Below are 21,728 nucleotides of genomic sequence, written 5' to 3'. Positions count from 1 at the left end.
AAGTTTATCCTTCCAAAAGAATTTAGTGATGGAGGAGTCCAGAGATCTAAACCAGTCCGATGGTGTCTTGCTTAGGATCATTGAAAATAAGTAATTTATTATTAAACAAGACTGTTATAACCAACAGTCCAATTAATCATCTCAGGCACTATTTTCATGTCAGACCTAATCTGACAGGTTCATTTTAAGGAAAGTGTTCACTGTTGCTAAACACAGGTTTGATTAACACGTTTGAATTCGAGGTCTGTTAGCCATGTATTGATTAAGACCACATTTTAGAGGTGCAAATAACCTGCAGGTAAATGTATGTTGAAAAATAGCATCTGCAATGAGTCTGTGCATCGATGTGCTAATTAGCCACACATTTGTTTTCCTTACAACAGCTGCTAACTGAGGCGAATGGCTTTGTGGAAACAAGGTTTACCGTTGGACTGCAAACATTTCTACACTCTGTGGTACAGGAGCAACTTGTTTTAATTAACTAGATGAAAGAATCCACCGCTCCATCTGAAGAAATGAACAAGAAATGATCTAGTTTATAGATAAACGATCCCCTGCGTATTCAGTCCTGATTACATTCAGTGTTAAACAGTTCAGAAGTCAGTGGGCAGATTTACAGGCAGTTTACTATATATTTTTAAGGTTTTACATGTGACTTACATTTTTTACCTCTTTTCACATGACTGTCAGGGTGTGAAGGAAAAAGAGTACCTGCGCTGGGTAACCTGTTTGAACAAGTAGAAGAAATAAAAAAAAAGCATTGTAAGAAATTAAAACCCCAAACAACAATTAATAAAACGGAAAAAAGTGATTTTTTTCACAAAGAATTTTTTCCCCCTAATTATTAATAATTTTAGCAAAAAGAACCAAAAAGAAAGAAAATGTGTGCTTTTATATCATATTGTGAAACTTAGTTAATATTTATAAAAAATTACATTTGGCAAAAATATTTTTATTTGATTTATTAAATAAATATTTATTAAGAATAAATAAAGCAAAAATATCAACCAAAACAACTTTATTAGTCTGAGAAACTATCCCAACTGATTAGATTAGAAAAATGTTAAATATTGTTTTTCCTAACATGGGTTTTCAATTTTTATTCTTTTTTTTTTTCTAAAGGTGTGGAACACCTTTAGAATATTTCTGATTATATTTTGGTCACTCTGAGATTATCATGCAGGCTGAACATGAAAGACTGAGACACCCAAGATGTAACACAACACACTTCCACAGGTCATTCATCCCTTCTGCAGTAAGAGTGTATAACTCCTCATTTTAACTGGTACTGGCATTATCCTGGTACACAATAACATTAATACAATATTCAGTGTGTGTTCAAAACTTGCACAAAACCGGTTGTACGTTAGTATGGCGGTGCCCCTTATGCTGCACAGTTATGGAAACAAAATATTAATTTTTATTCATCGTTTTTAGTGGTTGAAGGTTTCAATAATAGCTTACTGCCTTTGTCTGTTTACCTGTAGTTTTATTATTTTTTCTTCTTCCATTTCTCTAAGTGTTGGTGCTGCTGTAGCAAGTGAATTTCCCATGGTGAGATGAATTAAGTCTGTTCTTTCTAAAATAGTCTCCTACACCAACTCCGGCATTAGCTTCTGATAGAAAATAGAGAGAGAGAGGATTCTTGAAGTCACCCATCTTGACTGGCAACAAGAAAGGCTGTTTTAGGTTTAGCGTCCAGGAACCAGCAGAGAGTGTGTTGGCTACTAGAAGCTAACAGTTCGCATTAGTAATTCCACCACATGGCAGAAGTCCTTCAAGGAATGTGTTATTTGTGGAGATAAAACATCGCTGTTGCAAAGTAAAGGCAGTGGTGTTGTTGCTGTTGTCAAATCTGAGGAGAAATATCCAAATATCAGGGAATAAGACTACAAATGTTCTGCCACCGTCTCCTCCAGCTGACCTCCGTGCTGAAACAGGTGCACCCAGAGTACAACTAAAATAGCATTCATCCTTACCAAAGACCACTGCATATGTATTGATTAACCCTTCTGTTGTGTTAGGGTCAAACTTGACCCGTTTTCGAGTTTAACTGTGTAAAAATTACACTTTCCTTTTTGTCCTGGAATGAGGCTTCATCTAATCATCAGACACACTTATTTAAATACAGCAAAATCAATTTTCACAATTTTAGTAAATTCTAAAGGTCTCAAAAAATAAAAGTTACATCCGTGGTGTTACTGGTCCAACATGACCCGGCAGAGAATACTGGCTGTTGTATGCATCACTTAAAAGCTATGGGCTGCTCTGAGGATCAGTTGTGGCCCAATGTGCACAGTTATGGCCCACATCTCACACACACACACACACACACACACACACACACACACACACACACACACACACACACACACACACACACACACACACACACACACACACACACACACACACACACACACACACACACACACACACACACACACACACACACACACACACAGTTCAAATTATGGTTTGTTTTCATTGTTTAGATTATAATTAATTCAGAACAACAAACCTGCGCTAACACCATACTATTTTCAATGTTCAGTTTATGGCCAATGCAGGTGCATGCGCACACACAACCACACACACAGTGTTTATCATTGTTCATTTTATGGTTAAGTGATTTGGTTATTTGGTCTGGTTAAATAAAAGTTGGTTTTATGGGAAAAAAAATGACTTGTTGTCTTTATCCTACCATTTAGCTATGCGGGTCCGTTTTGACCCAAAACACCAAAGATGTCACTGTTGTTAATCATTTTAAATAGTAAAAAAATATATATAATTTTTTTTGGTAGGCCTACTCTAACATTAGTTTATAACACATTTATAGTTTATTATTACTCATTCTATAAGAAAAAGAAATGTATTTGGTTTTTGCAATCAAAAAGAAGTGGTATATTCTAAAATACTGTGTCTGTGGAGCCAACTCAAAAACTATTCACACACTGGTGTAGCGTTATGAAGCTTATAATGGTCTGCCCTTAACAGCTGCCCCTTCACACAGTAACATCACCAAGGTCGGACGCTTGGTTCAGTATGTTTACATTCCAGGAGAAGAGACAGAAGAAGAGAAGAAGAACGCTTTTCATTGATTAATCAAAGTACTTTATTTGTGATAAGCTAATCAAAGCATATGTTGATCATTAGTAATCAGGTGAATGATCTGTGAAATAAAGATGTCATGAGTTATGTGTTTAAATGAATAAACAGGACTACACCAGACAGACTGATATACATTACCATGGAAACGCATGACACATTATTCTCAACCAATCAGAACTTTTGTCTGTGGTAGGGCAGACTCTGGATTGTTTTATGAAAGTCGTCCAATCCGGTTTACTGAGATTTGTAAACAGTCAGAGGATATAAAATAAGGCAACGCCATTTTATATTCAGTTCCACGTTAACATCAGCTCTGTTCGATCCGAGCTCCAAAGGAGTTACATCATACTCTCAACATTGTTTTCAACCAGCTCTCAATCCATCACCGCAAAAGAGGAGTACAGGCTGGCCAGCTGTACTTCCTATTTTAAGCTGAGAACTGTCAAGCTGGAGATTCCCGTCGTTTGTACTAACGAGACGACGTTCCTTCAAAATAAGAGTGAACTTGCTGACGCCTGCCGACTGCTGCCTGAGTCGACCCTTCAGACGGGCGTTGTGTGCTGTGACCGCTGTTTCAACCAGCTCCAGTACCTCTGAAGGTCAGAGGACCTGGCAATTCCTGATCTAACACGGGAGACTCCATCTACGGTACGTGGTCACGGCAATATGGCGGCTCATGTCATCAGCTTCTGAAGCCTCGTGGTAGCCTAGTCATAACAAACCAGATTCGCTACTCAGCCTAGAGATTCTGAACAAAACACACACACACACACACCAACACGAAACATCTAAATCCATATGCATTCATCATTGAGGTAGTCCTGGTAGATTGTAAGAATTTATAATTATAGAAATTAAAGATTCTTAAATGATCCCAACACTCTCTTTTCTTGTCTCTTAATCAATACAACGTGTTTGAGTAAACTCCCTGATCATAAAAACGACCACTTCTGATTAATTACTTAGATCTAATTAAAGTGTATAAATATACAAAATCAGATCATTACATTATCTAATTACAGTGTATAAATATACAACTTCAGATCATTACACTGGTTCCATCTATATGAATACATACTAAGCCAGCAAGTAGCTGAAAAACAACATTTGAAGAAAACTGGTGATTTTAAGCATTTTCAAACATTTTTAAATCATGGGTCCAAATGGACCCGCTAACACCACAGGTGTAAACAGCTTTCTAACACAATACAAGGGTTAAATGAGTGTTCAGCACCTTTAAGAATTGTGTTACTCCATTTATTTCATTTAGAATAATGACACCAAAAATGATTTTCTAAATATTTCAGAAGTTCAATTAAAAGATTGTTTAGTTCTGGTATATTGTCATTTTTAAAATCTTCATTGTTTCTATATGCAGTAACCGTAAATCTAATCTGTTTAATGCAATTAACCGATGGATTCTGGCATTTACTGTATTGAATGTAAAATTAAAATAAATTGTAGGTTAATTCATGCTTTCTGTGGGAAATTAGGTTATATAATTATACTCAATGATATATGGTGACCAGGTGCTTTAAGGCAAGTCCTTGACTGCAGTTATGAATATTCAGAGCATGATAATTGTCCTCAAAATGCATGCCTGACTAAACAAAGCTACACAAACGATTCGCCTTGTCAGTTCTGGGACAGAACTTCTCCATGTGAGATGAGCGATTAGGGGCTCCAGTGCTGAAGCATCCTGGGATCAATAAATCAATCATTTGAGTGTACGAAGTCAGCTGGACATCAAGAAGGACCTCCACCATCAGGATTCTAATAATTGTTTTGTTTATGCAGCTCTAATCACACCATACCACACCTCTCCCATGGAGAATTAATGATTACTGGCAAAAGGTTAATATCCACTCAGCTGAAAATGAATCAACAGTGAATTAATGAGATCATTACCTGCATGGATTGATAACGAAATTAGTTGTGTTTCAAAGCAGGACTGTCGGGGATGTGAATGTATTGATTTGAAAAATAATGCATCTGTTGGTGGTGCCCTTGACCAGATGGGCTGCAGCGAGCCGTCCAAGATGTTGGAGGTCAAAAAAAAAAAAGTTCTGAGAATAAAAAATAGGACTAGGATGTTGAACGTAACCAAAGCAGCTGTGTTGCTTTGGTACCTTCTGACCAATCTCGTGCGTTCCAGAGAAAAAGTTGTAAAACAAACTTAAAAATGTTCACATTGTAGATAGCTTTCTGAACAGCCTGGCTTTGGAGAAATAGTGTTTTTGTCTGAAGCAGCCAAACCCAGAGTGAGCAGAAAAGGGAGAGCCAGATTCCTAAAAAGTGCTGCAATATTCCTGCTGAAATGTATGCTAATAATCTGTGTTTGAAGCAGTCTGGTCAGTTTTCAATTTTAATAGATGCAAATATAACTAACCATCTAACCAACTAACTAACTAACTATAGCCATTGTGGCTTCATCGGAGTTACATATGAACACCTGGACAAAGGAGGGGCCAATCCAGGCCACCCAGACGACCAATCAGTGTCTGAGCCATCAGACTAGTAATAGAGCCATCTGTTTCTATGGACGTTCCCATCCAGCTCGCCACAGCTCACCAGGGCAAAACTAATGGCATGATAAATGAGTACGTCTGATACAGATAAATACATAAATGACAATAAAAACACAGTGTTTGTTCCTTGAAGAATGTATTAATCTCAGCTATGCAACTTTTGTAGTCAGAACACCTGTGCTGTGGTTCACCTGTTCTCAGTTAGATTACGTGCAGTCCCTCGAGCCAGGGCCGGCTTTGCCGACAGGCGACACAGGCGGCCACCTGGGGCGCCATCTGATGGATAGGGTGCAAAATTAAAAATAAATAAATAAAAAGTTTATTAAATTTATGTTTGTAATATGAAATGCACTCTCTACATACTCAAAATTCCCCTTTGAAATGACATGAAATTAAAACATCAATATTTAAATTCTAATGATCTGGGTGTCTCAGAACGACTCTCACAAGAGCTGAAAACAAAGATTGTTCACCATCGTGGTTTAGGGGAAGGATACAGAAAGCTGTCTCAGAGGTTTCAGCTTCTGTTTCCACAGTTAGGAACATGCTGAGGAGATGGAAACCCCCAGGCTCAGTTCAAGTTAAGGCTCAAAGTGGCAGAGCAATAAACATCTCAGATAATCAGAGGTGAAGAATGGTGAGAACAGTCAGAGTCAACCCACAGACCAGCACCATAGACCTACAACATCATCCTGCTGCAGATGGAGTCTCTGTGCATCGTTCACCTATTCGGTGCACTTTATACAAGGAGATGCTGCATGTGAGAGTGATGCAGAGGAACCCTTTTCTCCACCCACAGCACCAACAGAGCTGCTTGAGTGTTACGCCCCCTCTCTGCAGGTCTAGGATGATGAGGGGACTAACACAAGAAAATAGGCGTAAAGGTGTGTGTGTGAGGATAAAGGACGAGGAGGTTAGAGTAAAAACAAAATGATTTATTAACATAAGGTGTCCGTGGGTAAACGGCATAAAATAAGGCTTAGTAATAATAAACTAAAACATAAGCAGTCTCACTGCTTATGAAAAAGGCTTTCTGCCAAAACGCAAAATATCCCCGGCTCAAAAGTCCTATGGGGATAAAAAGAAAAACACCACGAAGGCTCAACCCTTAAGAAGGTGTGTGAAAACACACTCAGAAGGTACCCAGGCTAATCCTAAACACAAATGAGCGAGGGAGGATCTCAGGCTACTCCTGGATCTCTATCAACAACCTTAAACCCAGCAGGAATGGTGTTAACAGCCTTAAACCTGACTGGTAACGGTCGCTAAAGTGTCCTTGAGCTAAAGGAGAATCTCTGGCTACTCCAGGATCTCCTCAATGTCTGCTGCGTTCCTCCTTTTAAAGAGCTGGGAGCTGCTTGATCGCTGATGAAGATCAGCTGCTGTCTCTGCTGGCGTGCCTCTCTCCGAGGTCCTGAAAGGGCGCTGGAGCGCTGGAGAGTGTGAGCTGGCCGCTCCTGGCGCTGTCCCTGGTGCTGGATCCCGTGCAGCGGGGACAAAAGGCTCAGGCTAGGATGAGAGGACGGACCGAGGGGACGAGGGTCGTCACATTGAGGTTTGCTAAAGCACATTTGGACAAGCCAGCTTCCTTCTGGAATAAGGTGCTGTGGACTGATGAAACTAAAACTGAGTTATTTGGGAATAACAAGGGGCGTTATGCATGGAGGAAAAAGAGCACAGAGAAACACCTGCTACTGACAGTAAAACATGGTGGTGGTTCCATCATGACGTGGGCTGTGTGATGTAACGTCCAGAAAGGGGCAATTTTGACCTATATATTGACCTGCATGGTGACCGGTCACCTACAGACATAATTCCACTATCTAGGTGGGTTTGCTATTATATCTTCTGACACCCTGAAGATTCTGCAGTGCTTGTTGACAGTCCATTAAGACAAGATTGTCAAATTTATCTCAGACTGCTGGATTCCACACTCTGAATGAAAAGTGAACTTTTTCAGCTCATAAGTTAAATAATCATAAATAATCATATGGGTGAATGAACCAGATGTTATATGAAATGTTTGAATAATCTGTGCCTAATTCAGTGAAGTTGAAATAAATGTTGTGCTGATAATGATCCATTTATATCTTATGACCAGTACTGTTTAACAAGTTATTCATTATCTACACTCATACACAATAATCATTAGATGCAAATTAAGGTGAGGGCCATCTCATAAAGTTTAAAGATTCTTTATCCACAGAGCTACAACAGCTTGTTTCTGGAAGGTGTGGTTTCTGAGGAATGTTTGGTAATGCCTGCAAGCATGTAAAATTCTGATTCGTAGAAATCAAGTGGAGTATTAAAACTAGAATGACTCCCCGAGTTATTTAGTTTCGAGAGGAACTCCGAAGTGGCCAATTCGGAACCAGCCTCTTTTGAAAAATCTCTTTAGGCTATATGCACTTTGGACGCAGATAAGCATTTCAGCTGCTGTTGTGACCGGGAGACATCTCTAGACTGGAACTGGTCGCACTGCAGTTATTCTACGAACTTCGGTGCCTAGAGGTCCACCCGACTCCCTGACTTTCCGGATCTGACCGAGGGTCTCCGATCAGGGTTTGTAGACACAACATATTGCGTCTGATGTTGTTTTATTAATAATCAACTCTCTAGTTTATAGCCGACAACAAAATTATTATGCACCCAGAATTCACAAACTCTTTCAGATACAAAGGTTCTGATAAACATCTACTTCACACCACACCACCTACAACACACATTCCATCACCGCATATACACTCCATCACATATCGCTATTCATATCTTGTCATGTGTCATCATTAGTTTAGAAAAGAGTAAATGTCCTTTTAACTATTTACTTGACTCTGCCTGAATTAATACGGTGTGTTTATGGTCCCTGAATAAGCAAAGAACTCTAAACCTTTCTGATTAAACATTCAAAAATCAATCAGGTTGATATTTCATATTTATATGGAGTCATCACATCTTATTGTTCAAAATTAAACTACGTAGGAACACTACAGTGACCAGCGCAGGGACTGGGAATCTTGTTAAAGCTGAGGAACGCATGGATTCCACTCAGTTTCCGCAGATTCTGGAGACCAATGTCCAGGAATCAGTGACAAAGCTGAAGCTGCTCCGGGGCTGGATCTTTCAACAAGACAACGACCCTTAACACTGCTCAACATCAACTAAGGCGTTCATGCAGAGGAACAGAACATTCTGGAATGGCCATCTCAGTCCCCAAACCTGAATATTAGCGAAACTCTGTGGTGTGAGTTAGAGAGAGCTGTCCATCAGACCTGAATGAACTAGAGATGTTTTGTAAAGAAGAATGGTCCAAAATACCTTCAACCAGAATCCAGACTCTCATTAGAAGCTATAGGAAGTGTTTAGAGGCTGTTATCTCTGCAAAAGGAGGATCTACTAAATACTGAGTTCATTTCTTTTTTGTGGTGCCCACATTTATGCACTTGCCTAATTTTGTTTGAACAATTATTGCACACTTTCTGTAAATCCTATAAACTTTGTTTCACTTCTCATACATCAATGTGTGTCTCCTACATGAATTATTTAACTGAAATGTTTTTATTTAAAACAACCATCAGTTTATACAGGAACATCATGAAGATTAACAAGACTGCCCACACTTTAGCATCCTACTTTTTAAATGTAAGTTTTGTTGTTGACATCTGCTTAATTCACTTCAATTTGAGGCACGGCTATATATTATAAAGCCTTTTTGGTATCCACGTGCACTGCACCATCCATAAAAAAGCCGTAACATTGAAGTAGAAATCCAACCAAAACCCTTCTAAACAGAAATAAACTCTTTTTAGATCATGTGTGGCCCTCCATGACAGATTCAACTCTTTCCAACTCCACTAAATCTTCATACTGATTAAATTGAGTAAATTAAAGCTAATTTTATCACCGAGAAGACACTGTTAGTCATGAGGTCATAAGTTAATTAACTGGGCCAGAGATCAGCATTAATGACACTTAATCACAGATAAACGTGCTCACGGCGACAACCCGCTGAAGCTGTTGTTGGGTTGTAATTTTTAAACACCACTAGCTTTAAAACTCACTCTTTTTTTAATTTTTGGGAACTCCTGGTGTTTCTCTGCTGTTGTAAAGAATATTCTTGCTCCAGTGTCATCCACTCCAAGGTTTGCATTCTGCATAAGAATCCAGTGAAAACCAATAATGACTTGGTCGCCTCGGGCGCTTTCCTCCAGCCTGCTGAGAGCTCATCAAACTCAGCTCACTAAAAACACACACGCCTTGCAGAAGAAAAGTATGGTTAATTTTTTTCATCACTACATCTAATAAAACGTGTTTTTTAAACACAAACAAATAACCTAAACAATAAACAGAGAGAAAATGTTTCGAAGAGCTCCAGCTCTGAGCAGGAACACTGTAACCGGCATCTGTGAAATAGCTACAATTATTCCAAGAGGCACTTCTCTGCGTTTAGATAAAAGTACTTGTTTTTGCTATTTTCCTGCCATGCTTACGTGCACACGGATGCTAGGAAAATGATGTTTCCTACCTATGACAACCTTTTCCTCCTCATCCTGTCTGAAACCATATTACATCTCTTTGCCGACGACTGCCAATTGTACATACCTTTAGATGGCACCGGTGACCACACAATGAAATTTTTTTGGATTGTCTGGCAGAAATGAAGATATGGTTGGCAAAAAACTTCCTGTGTCTCAATGGGAAAAAAACAGAAGCACTGTTGTTTGGACTGAATGGACATTTTGATTTTTCCAACGTAGACTGCGGTGAACTGAACTCCTATCTGGGTGTTTCAGCAGTCAACCTTGGCGTGAAGATGGACAGCGCATTCTGCATGGATGCTCATGTGGGTACTGTAGTATCCTCTTCATGTTATCATTTAAGACATTTGGCTAAAGTAAAGCCATTTTTATCTAGACGTGACCTTGAGACTGTTGTTCATGCTTTTATTACCTCACGATTCAACTGTTGCAATTCCGTTTTATTTGGTGTAAGTAAGGGTACTGTAACCCGATTGCAGCTTGTCCAGAATGCTGCAGTTAGATTTTTGGACTCAAAAAGAAAGCATGAGCACGTGACACCAATTTTGGCTGCTCTCCACTGGTTACCTATTGATTTTAGAATTTGTTTGAAAGTTCTTTTAATGGTGTTTAAGTCGCTGAATGGTGTGGCTCCAGCCTATTTGGCGGAGTTGCTGCAGCCATGTGCTCTGGCCCGGTCACTCCGCTCTGAGAACCAGCTGCTGCTTTGTGGCTCCTAAGGCTAGGTTAAAGTTAAGAGGGGTCAGGGCGTTCTCTGTTGCAGGTCCGAAACTGTGGAACGCACTGCCTCTAACTATTAGGGACTCTCCATCGGTAGCAGTTTTTAAAATGAGGCTGAAAACCTACTTTTATGATCTGGCTTTTAATTCTGTGGGTTAGCAATTGTTAATGTTTTATATTCTGTCATTCTCATTTGTAGTTTTAATTATGTCTGTAGCGTTATATGTTTCATAGTTTTACTCTTTTGTTGTACAGCATCTTGGAGGCATGCTCATGACTGTAAGGTGCTTTATGAATAAAGGCTGAGTTGAGTTGAAACATGCCTCTCTGCTCTTTCATTGGAGAAAATGGAGGTTTGATGCAGGAACTTTATTTCTGTCTAAGTGGTTACAGCAAACACAGATGCACAGCATGAAACGTGTTTTGGCGTACGTTCAACAGAGCACGTCCTAATGGCTATGATTTTGGTGCTACGATCAAAAAATGTTCAAATCCTAGCCTCAGTTTATCTGCTTCATTCTTTAAAATAACAATGATCAAGGCTTCCTGCTTGACATTTTCTAATGCGCGTCTTCATGCAGGGATCTCTTTTACTGCTCTTGTTTGTTGTCTGCAAATTTCTGAGCATGAACTCCCCCAAAGCAAGACTTCTGTGGCACATAAAAGACTTTTTTCATATAAAGGAATCTTTTCATACAGAAATGCTCACTTTGATGTGAGGACAGTCAATGCAGTTTCAAAACTGTCTGATGACTCATTTGTTAGGTGCTTCAAGGGGAAAAAAAATCAGAAAAGGCAAAAACCTTGAATTAACTGATTTTAATTCTCATACTTTTGCTCACCTGTTTACATGACCTCAGCCCGGGTGATAACGTTGAAAAAGCATTTGTATCAGCCGCCTGCTGTGCTTCAAGACTCTTCATTGTTTTGGCCGGCAGCCTAGAAGCTCTTCCCCCCGAGGCCTGTCCATGTCCTCAGAGTTTATGATCCTCCCTGTGATCCTCCTTGATGGTTTAAAGAGCCACAACCGGTGCCAAGTAGATACCGACCAGGTGTGACTTGTTAGCTGTCAGGGAGGATCAGACTCCTGCAGGACGCTGGCCCTGTAGGACAGGAATTACATACACATATGTGGAAATGTACCTTTTCACCTTTTTCTCTCTAGAGTGACAATGTAATTTCTGATTTATTCATGCTTTTACATATCTTTCTCCAGCCGCTTGCTCAAGTCATGAGATAATATGACATGGGAGGCATTTTGATGCTAATTGCCCGATTCTTTTAAAATCCAAGGTAGCTGCATTTCACTTTACCATCTACATTTAAAAATAAATTGATTTAGGTAAACCATTTTTTTATAAATCAAGCAAATTTGCCTGCTGTAATTACACAAGAACTGTGTCCTGCATATGTCACTCCATGATGTGGTTGCAGGGGTTGGCTTTTGTAAGCACACTGGCTCTCCACAGTGATTAGCTGTTCCTTGACCAATTCCGTGGTCCCATCGGTGTACAATGGTGTTTTGGTTGAGCTACATTTGAGAGCCATACATGCCTTTCAAACTAACCCAGGAATATTAAAGGCACAACAACAGTTTGTAAAGAGGACAATGGTGAACTGGAACTGCATAATTTCACTGTAGTAGATCTGCAGAGATCAACAGAAAAGTTGTCATCCAAACTATTTAATAGGATGTGGACGGTGGGTCCAATATTATAAACGGAGCATTCATTTAGACAAAAAAAATAGAACAGATTAAAACTATTTCTGAAAACAGTTTGGGCTCTGGGAGCTCGCCTACTGGCAGGGAAATCAAACATTTCTGAAGACATGGCTTCACCATCAGTGTTCAGATTAGCTTGTAGGCTGAACCCTGACTTAAACTTGTTTGGTTGAACTGGTAGCAACTCTTCATCTAGCTGATATATGTATATATATATATATATATATATATATATATATATATATATATATATATATATATATATATATATATATATATATATATATATATATATACTGTCATGGAAATGAAACTGTATTTCGTCTCTGAAGCTTTCCTTACTTTTTACACTGTATACCTCTGGCCAGTAGCTTTACCAAAGTAAAATGGGACACAAGTATGACTTGTTTAAACTAACATCTAGGCAGAATTTATTTTATTTTTTTCTCTTCAGTTAGCAACCCAGTGGTTTCTAAAAAAAATAGAAGCCAGTTCAGGTCACACTGGCTTCACAGTTCAGCTCTGATCACTGAATCCCATCCAGATAACTGGGGGAATAAACCTGCAGCAGCAAAATAAACTCATGTTTGTTTGTGAGACTACAGGCTGATTCATACTGACACTGCTCCAGCATGTCGGATCTGTTGGATCGCCATGATGCGACGTCGTATGGGTGTTGGTTACGTCGGTTGGAGTCGAGCTCTATTTTCTAAACATCCGACGGCGGTGTTGTATGCTGGACGTCTGTTATTGGTCAGCCAAACAACCCAACGCCATTTCCAGCACAACGTAGCTTCCCTTAAGAAATGTAAACAGCGTGAGTGTTGACACAGTCCTGAAGGCATGGAGCAGATGGAGCAGAGTTGTTGTTCTTCTAGCTCAAGCAGTTCCTGCACAATAAGAATTTGCTCTGTGTCTGTGTCATCCATCTTTTCGCGTCGCAAATAGTAAATAGTAGTAGGGCAGACACGTCACTAAAAGACTATGCACACCTGCATAGGAGTGCGCCCTCTGTTGTTTTGGTGGAGAATTTCTTCAAAACTCAGGCCAATATGTTAGCAATGCGCCTCCTGCTGTCCTGGTGAAGAATTTCTTTGCAACAGATCGGGTCAGTTTGAATACAGAGGAGATTCGACGCTGCAGCAGCAAAATGTGCCTTTGCTTAAGCATGAATCAGGCTTAAACTTGTGCATAAGGAGGGGGTTAATAGGAAAATCAGAGAGCTGTTGTTTTTGTTGTGAAAATGAATAAAGTAAAGCTTTTGGGTCAATATTATTCAGCTGCAGCAGGATTATTGCACATTATCATAGAACATTTTTTGGGGGAGCCGATGTGATTTTGTACTAATTTAATTAAAAACACATTCATTATGCACGCCCAATTTATTGGTCTACATTATCAACATGTTTATCTCTCACTGATTACTGTTTAATTGGTTATTAGATGATAACTGACGGCGATGATGCTGCATTATTAATTTATTCTGCTTTTGAAGAGGACCTTTATAAAGCTCACAACACCTCATCAGATCACAGAAAATCTCAACAAAATCACACAAAAAATGAATATTTCTGACTTTCCCGCGTGTATAAAACCACAGATGTAATCTACATGTTAGCTTTAGTGAATGTCTTCTTAAACAATCCTGAAACAGAGGAGAAGCACTTTTACATTTTTGCAAAAGCTGAAGCCGACTGAAGTCTTTGTCAGTGTGAAAGTGCCTTACAGATTGTTGTGTGAGAAAAGCCAGACTGGGAGAATGTAGTGCAGCAGCAGGGATGGAAAATCACCCATCAGAGCACAGAGGAAAGAACGGAGTCAAGATTTATGAGGGGATGCTTTTCCTCTCCTGAGGTGGTTAAAGAGGAAGTTCCTGACTCCGGAAGAAGCTTTAGATGAAAGTGATTACTTCTGGTACTGACTCTGATCTGTGGAAATGGCAGGAACTCCTGATTGGAGGTTATTTGAGCCATGTGTGAAGGAAGGTTTTTTCTAAAATTATTATAGCCCTGCAGATTTGGTAATAACTATTACTGTAACTTCAGTCCTTGTGCCAACATGGGTTTCAGCTCTCAAATGCATGGAACATATTTTCTACTTCACCAAGCACGGCACCACTTAAATAAATTTAAGATGGAAATGAGGAATCCTGCTGCAGAAGTAGATGTTTGGAGTTTGAAGAATATTTCAATGGATGCACTTTAGATGTAGTTTTATGAATAAATACGTTTGAATTTACGTGCAAGAGATAAACATGGTATGGAGATGCATTTCAGTTTCTGATTATATTTTGTTTGGGTCAAGGTTATGCTAACTGAAAAAGAAAATGGTTTAATTTGCAAAAACATAAAAAAGGAGCATAGAGCAGGGGTTTGCAACCATGAGCCACAACTGTGAAAACAAACAAACAAACAAACAAACTAAAGAAGAATACCAGTTTAAGGATTATTTGGGATCAGGCTGAAAAAAAATGCAGCTATTAAAAAAATTACATTATAACATCAATAAAATTATGTTGCAGCATTTTTCAAATGTAACTAACACAAACACTGGATTTCTATGTGCCAACATTAACATTGTTAAGCATGTGACCACCTCACGCCTCTTATGTTTTCCTGAAAAGGTTGTTTTGTCTCAAACTGATTTCTGATGCAAACATGTTTGTGGATGGTTTGTGGATCACTGAATGAGCAAAAACAGAAATAACCATAGCAGCACCTGAAAATCAGTCATAAATACTCCTCATTTATGTTTCAGCTACATGACTGTACCTCTTTGACTGTAGCTTTTATAGATTGAAGCCCTTCAACACATCAACTGATGTTGCAAAAATTTCCTCGCTTGTCACTTTTCTCACCACGAAGCTCAAAGCTGCTTTAATAACTGAGTTTGGGTGTTTTTTTTATTTTGTTTTCTCATAAGGTGCTACTTAAGAAGTGACAGTTTGGTGAACAGGTGACGTTTCCCTCTCACATCCACGCTTAGGTGATTCCTGGAATCCTTTTGTACCACAGAACATGACTTGGCCCCCACTGGGACAAACACATGGAGGGTAGTTTAGCATGTCTTTCATGATTTAAAGCTTCACAGCATGTGTCACAGGGCACCCCCTGCAACTAAAACAAGCAAGAGGTACAAAAAGAAAAACGTATGTGCATACATATGTTGTTGCTTTTTTCTTTTGGTTAATGAGAAGTCTGGATTCCACGTTTCACTTTGGAGAGAAATTCCCTTAAGCTCATAATCCTAAAAATGCAAATTACAGCAAAAGTGCAAATTCATAGAAGGAAATAAAATAGACCTCATCTGTCCTAATAACGCTGCAGGGGGGCTTTTGTGGGTTTATTTACACTTTGTAGGAGGGTTTGGAAGGTGGGTTAGACATGTTAGCTTAGAAAAAAACAATATGTTAATAAATAAATCATGTTAATTCTTTTTCACGATTCAAATGCCTTGCTTGGAGTTCAGTTATCACGCCAAAGGAGCGACTTTGTGTTACAGCTTCTCAATATCAGCCCAGAGGAGGAAGTGGGAGCAATGGGACAAGAAGAAAATGAGAAATAAGAGAAGGAGGTAAAAGTGCATTGTCAAAAAAACACCAAGGGACGGCTGCACAGAGAAGCCTCAAAGTGGAAGTTGTAACTCTGGGATGCTGCGATTCTGCGACGAGCGTTCAGGCCCGGTGCTGCAAAGGGCAGCGCAGAGCTTACTTTGATTGAATCAATTGCACTGTGTAAGTAGCTGCTGGTGTCGGTCTCCCCGGGGTGACAGAGAGGTCTGCAGAGAGGGAACCAATCCAGCCATCCATGGCCAGAGAACAAGAGGAATTAACAGAGCAATGCATCATAGCTGTAGCAGCAAGTGATGTGAAGCAGACTGTATTTATTGACTCATTGACTATATTGATTGTCTCAATTGATGAAAAGTCCAGAGACAACAGACAGACACAGAGTGGGTTATGCAGAACAAAATATATATAAAAAAAAAAAGATAATTAAGTAGGGAAAAGATGTATCGTGAGATTTCATTGTGTAAGTGGGAATTTTACAGCAAAACACTGTTTTCTAATAAACCAAAATCCCCTGGCTGGAAATGGTCACATTCAAGTTAAACACATACAGTAATGGCTTGGTAATTTACCTGGGCATGTGTGTGGCTTTACCTTGACAGCAAATTCTCTCTGACATTGACTTTGTTCCAGCAGCAGCAGTTTATTTAACACACCATTAATCTCTAATGACAGAGGACCGTGCAGCAGCAGATGTTTGGTAACAAACTTCCTGCTCGGTCCTGCGCTGTTTTCCTTCACCCTCGCTGACTTGTATTACTGTGACAAGAAGAGGGTCACGAGGAGAACAGAACCTTCCAGAACCGTGAGTAGAAGTTGAACCAAAAACCACTGATTCTGCACCGCGTCAGAGTGCGTGGTCATCAGTATGCTAATGATTAACTTTGCAGCAAAACAAGCCAATTGTTGACTGAAGGCCAATGTGCCTTAGGTCTCCTTCTGAGTATGTGTGCAATTAATAGGTGCTGAGCAAACAGAGTAAACGAACACTTTGGTAAACTTAAACGGATTGTCTCCACTCAAAACATGGACAACCAAAAATGAGCTTGTGACAGGATTATAGTCGCTCTCCTTTCTTTGTCTTCTAAAGCAGCAGGACTGTGTCTAAAGAAGGAACACAGAGCACTTCATGGCCTCAGTCGTTGAAATACAATACTCCTTTTGTACCGGACGCTGGTGAGTGGGCGTGAGGGCAACAAACTGCAGGAAAGTAAAGGGAGAAAAAACAGCCGGAGTTTACCCAAAGGGCTCATGAGGTAAGGACACTTAACTCATCGCATGCATCGCCAAAGTCAACGTGGTTCTTTTCTATGCTTTAAAAAGAAAAACAAAGGAATAAATCATCTCATTTACACAAATATAAATATATTTTATGTTTCATATACACTATAATGATTAGCCATCATCGAGAAAAAGCGTATTGGTGAACTCTCGCCAATGGGTACAGACACTGCGAGGACAGCCATGATTGATTGGCGTGCTCAAGCACTCTCTCTTAAGATGAAGTGGGACAACAGTAGTGAGAAGGCTGGTGGTGTGGCTGAGCGATGCCATGCTAGTCCTGAGAGCTACGGGATTCACTGTCCTCCTCCAGCTCCCATTCAAAGTTCTGCCCAGTCATTTGGTAGAACATCATGTTAAAGGGTTTGTAGAACTTGTGCAGTCGCCGAATCACATCCGGGTCTATTTTAGGGTGAGTTCTTCCTTTAGATTTGCCGAGGCATCTGGGAGTGCTGCTGTCCTCTGGCTTCTTCAGGCATGGGAATCCTTTAGTTTTATTAAAGTAAAAGTGTTTGTCTGTGACGATGCGCTTCAGCCCCAAGAAGTCCTGCACTTTGGCCATCTCTCCAGCAGGGTCGACGATCAGCCGCTCCCCGCTGACAAAGTGCATTTGGGAGAGAGGGAAATACTGCATCCAGCTCTCCAAATGAAGAGCGTATATTCCTATGCGCAACGCACTCCAGGAGGCATCTATGAGCCCAAGCGTCCGGTTCTTAAAAGCCAGAACCTCAAAGGTTGGGATCTCTGGTTTCTTGGATAAAGTCTGTGTATAGTCTGAAATGGCTCTAGTGACAGGATTACGCACCACAATAATAAGCTTGATGTCCTTGGCCATGGAGTGGATGCGCTTCGGGGCATGGTTAGTCACAAAGTAGCTGGGTGTCTTCTCCATGGTGATCTGCCCCTCCAGCGTCGAAGGCATCAGGTCTCTGGAAACAGAAACGGCACAAAGAAAGAGAGCAGCTTGTGAACGGTTTCATCCTCCACACCTCTCACACTGCTAACCAAACACCCAAGGATAAGGGGAAAGCAAATTTGATACATTTATTAAGCAGCGTATTATTTGAAATTACAAGTGAGAATAGCTGGGATTATCACTGGACATTATGTTGTGAGGAGAAACATACAGCTAATTACATCCGTGGAGTAATATGCAAAAGATAAAAGAAAGAAGATGAAACGGCAGGCAAGCAAGTATGCTCATTGCTTAATTGACTCCATCTGTGTTACTCCAGGAGCTGTTTTGGAACTTTAATAATGAGTTCACTGCATATCATTAATACTGGGGTGCCTGGGGTATTGTTTTGTCATACATTTATTATGCATGCTAGGCTCAAACTCTGTGCAGGCAGTTTTATTTCTTATCCACATGCACTTTCCCTGCAACGTTTTTTTTTTCTGTCCCCTCTGTGCTACATGTAAGGTTACAAGCTGCTTATTGAAGGCTGCTATAATTAATTATCAGGTTGGAGGAAATTGTTTTGTATTTTGGTAGAAATGTCCTGAACTTGAGATATTTATCTCAAGGGTAACAAGAAGCAATTTGCTATTGCCTCAGATGTTATGTTCAACTTAGTAGGGAATAAGTTGTACAACAGGACAGTGCAGAATAGAGTGTGCCGCATGCACAAGAGTAGCTTTTTTTTTGTGGTTCATGTTTTTGTATCAATAATAAAGCATAGCAGTTGCTTCCAGCAAATCCTTATCAAATGTTTGCACTCTTGTTCATTGCGATCCGTACTGTTGTCTTTGTTTGTAGGCTATGTGATCTGCTGCTAAATTGGTACATTAAATCCTCTGTGAGACATGCAGATTGGTTAACTCCTGACAAATATGAACATGAGCTCTGCAAAATAAGACAGAATAAAGGCAACGTGCTCACATTGCTTTTATTTTGAAATAAACATCCACCCATTCACCCACTGCCTCTGAAAATTTCAGGACACATCTCTATAACTCTTTGATTAAAAAGCTTCTTTCCTGCTGCTGCAATATCTTTTACCCATTAGGTCTCCTTGCACCACAAAACTGGAGTTGTAGCGATATAGTCACATCAATCATTTGCATCTTGGACATATTCTAAATTAACTGTTCTCCAACAAAGAATCCAATTTAGTCTGCTAAACATAAGAGCTGTTATGCACATATCGACCACCCTCACACACATTCATTCATGGACACTGGGCTGAAAGTCTCACAAGTGGCCTGGTAATTGCATCTCAGTAGCAGTATTGCCTTCCTGATGGGTAATTTCCCTCTGGATTATGTTTGTCTCTTGACAGTATAGAACTGTGGTTACTTCTGGGCCTATAATGGGATATCAAACATATCTACAGATAGCTTGGTGACTAGAAAGAGTATTAGTTTTCATTATATTCTCTCACTTTCCACGCTTCCCCCTTTACAGTAATGAATGGCTAAAGATTTTTGCAACCTTTCAAGGACTTTGGCTCTGTCTTCCATTCAACTTGAAAGTACAGTGGGAGGTCTGAGGGTGCAACAACCACCAACAAGCGAGAGAGAGAGAGAGAGAGAGAGAGAGAGAGAGAGAGAGAGAGAGAGAGAGAGAGAGAGAGACAGAGAGAGAGACAAAAAAAGAAAAACCTTCAATTTACCACCACAAATCACCTTGAAGCAACCGATATGGACATGAGGTGCAGTGGCTCACTGGTAATCTTTGGAGCGCATCCAATTGACAGGACAGATGTACGCCGTTCAAGGTTATTATTTTTTTTAAAGCTTGCACACAACAAAGCTTTCTCCTAATCATGCTTAGAGCTAATTGTCAAACATTAATTGTACAACAATAGAAAAGGCACAAGCAAAGTACTTTGTCATTGTGCCTTTGATTGGGAATCAGTCATGGATCATGTACGTCTAAAATGTCAGTGGGATGGCGAGGCGAGATGGAAATCAAAATGCTGATAAACAAGCTAATTTCTCCATGCATTGCAAATGTCTCCTCTGGCCTTGCAGTCTAGTGGAACTGAAGTAAACAAGAGCAAACAGTTAACTTTGAGTTTTTTTGTTCCCTGCATCAGCTGCTCAGCTCAGCACAGGTCATTCAGGTGGGTAGTTAGATGAAATCCACTGCGCTAAAAAGGCCTTCCTGACCATCTGCTGTTTACCGCTTCACATCCAGCATATAACACACAACATTCATTTTCCTGCATTTCAGCACATGTCTATAGCTTTATTTACACCGCAAACAGAAGTGTGAGGACACAGTGGAGGTGCTCAGTGATGTGTACCTTAAAAAATATTCAAAACGAAGGCTTATTTTTCTGTTTTGTGCTGCAGAATTTCATTTGTTCCATTTTGGTATGACAAATGTATGTTTTAATAATGAAGATTTAGTTAATTGTCATCCATTTACTACTAGATGATTCAAAAACACATTTTCATACCTTATTAGGAAATCTATCACATAAAACCTTGTAGAGGATTTAAAACATATTTTTAAAATAATTTTGAAAAAATGTGACTATTTTATGTGAACTTCTTGACACTGTTTTGTTCTTGATGAATCACCATCAGAATGTTTTAATTACCATATGTTTGAGAAATCAAAACATTAGAAAATTGCTGTGGTGATTGGTGCAAAAAGAAAGATATAAATAAGAGATAAGTATATACAGTATAGGACGTAAGAATATAATCATAGAGAAATAGCTACTACTGTATGTACGATACAGTGTAGGTACCAATCAGAGCAGATCAGTTCAGGTACAAACACAACACAGGGTCATGTGACTGAAACCAAGCGACTGGAGTGGGCAGCCCTTGGATTGTCATTCATGAGTCCGATTGCAGAGGGAAAGAAACTGTTCCTGTGGCGAGAGGTTCTGGTCCGAGTGGATCGGAGCCTCCTGCCAAATGGGAACGAGTCAAAAAGACCGTGTCCAGGGTGACACAGGTCAGCTGTTATCCGACCTGCACACCTTAATGTCTTGGATATGTACCGGTCCTGTATGGAGGGGAGTTTGCAGCCAATGACCTTATTGGCAGAGCGTACAACAAGCAACAACCTCTTCTTGTCCCTGGTGGTGGCTCCAGCATACCACACGGTTATTGAAGAGGTGAGGTTGGACTAGATGCCTGCAGAGTAGAACTGCTTCATCTACTGTACTGATTTCTTCAACTGCCTCAAGAAGTACATCCTCTGCTGGGCCTTTATTATGACAGAGGTGATGGGTTTCAACTTGAGGTCTTGGATGATGGTGGTGCCCAGGAAGCAACATGCGTCCACCATTGTGATGGGA

The 21,728-nt window shown here is 39.9% G+C and overlaps 1 protein-coding gene across 1 annotated transcript in view; it reads right to left on the bottom strand.

Annotated features, from left to right (window-relative positions):
• Positions 1–16,479: 16,479 nt before the first annotated feature.
• The window catches only part of hs3st4 (heparan sulfate (glucosamine) 3-O-sulfotransferase 4), a 125,435-nt gene continuing 120,186 nt past the window's right edge, over positions 16,480–21,728 (bottom strand). The window contains exon 2 of the mRNA XM_015948599.3: positions 16,480–18,395. Coding sequence (XP_015804085.1) covers positions 17,741–18,395 — 655 coding nt within the window. The 3' untranslated portion in view covers positions 16,480–17,740. The remainder of the gene's footprint in view (positions 18,396–21,728) is intronic.

This window comes from Nothobranchius furzeri, chromosome 5 (assembly GCF_043380555.1).
Source record: "Nothobranchius furzeri strain GRZ-AD chromosome 5, NfurGRZ-RIMD1, whole genome shotgun sequence".
Classification (NCBI taxonomy): Eukaryota; Metazoa; Chordata; class Actinopteri; order Cyprinodontiformes; family Nothobranchiidae; genus Nothobranchius; species Nothobranchius furzeri.
This window is presented reverse-complemented; position numbering and strand designations above follow the sequence as displayed.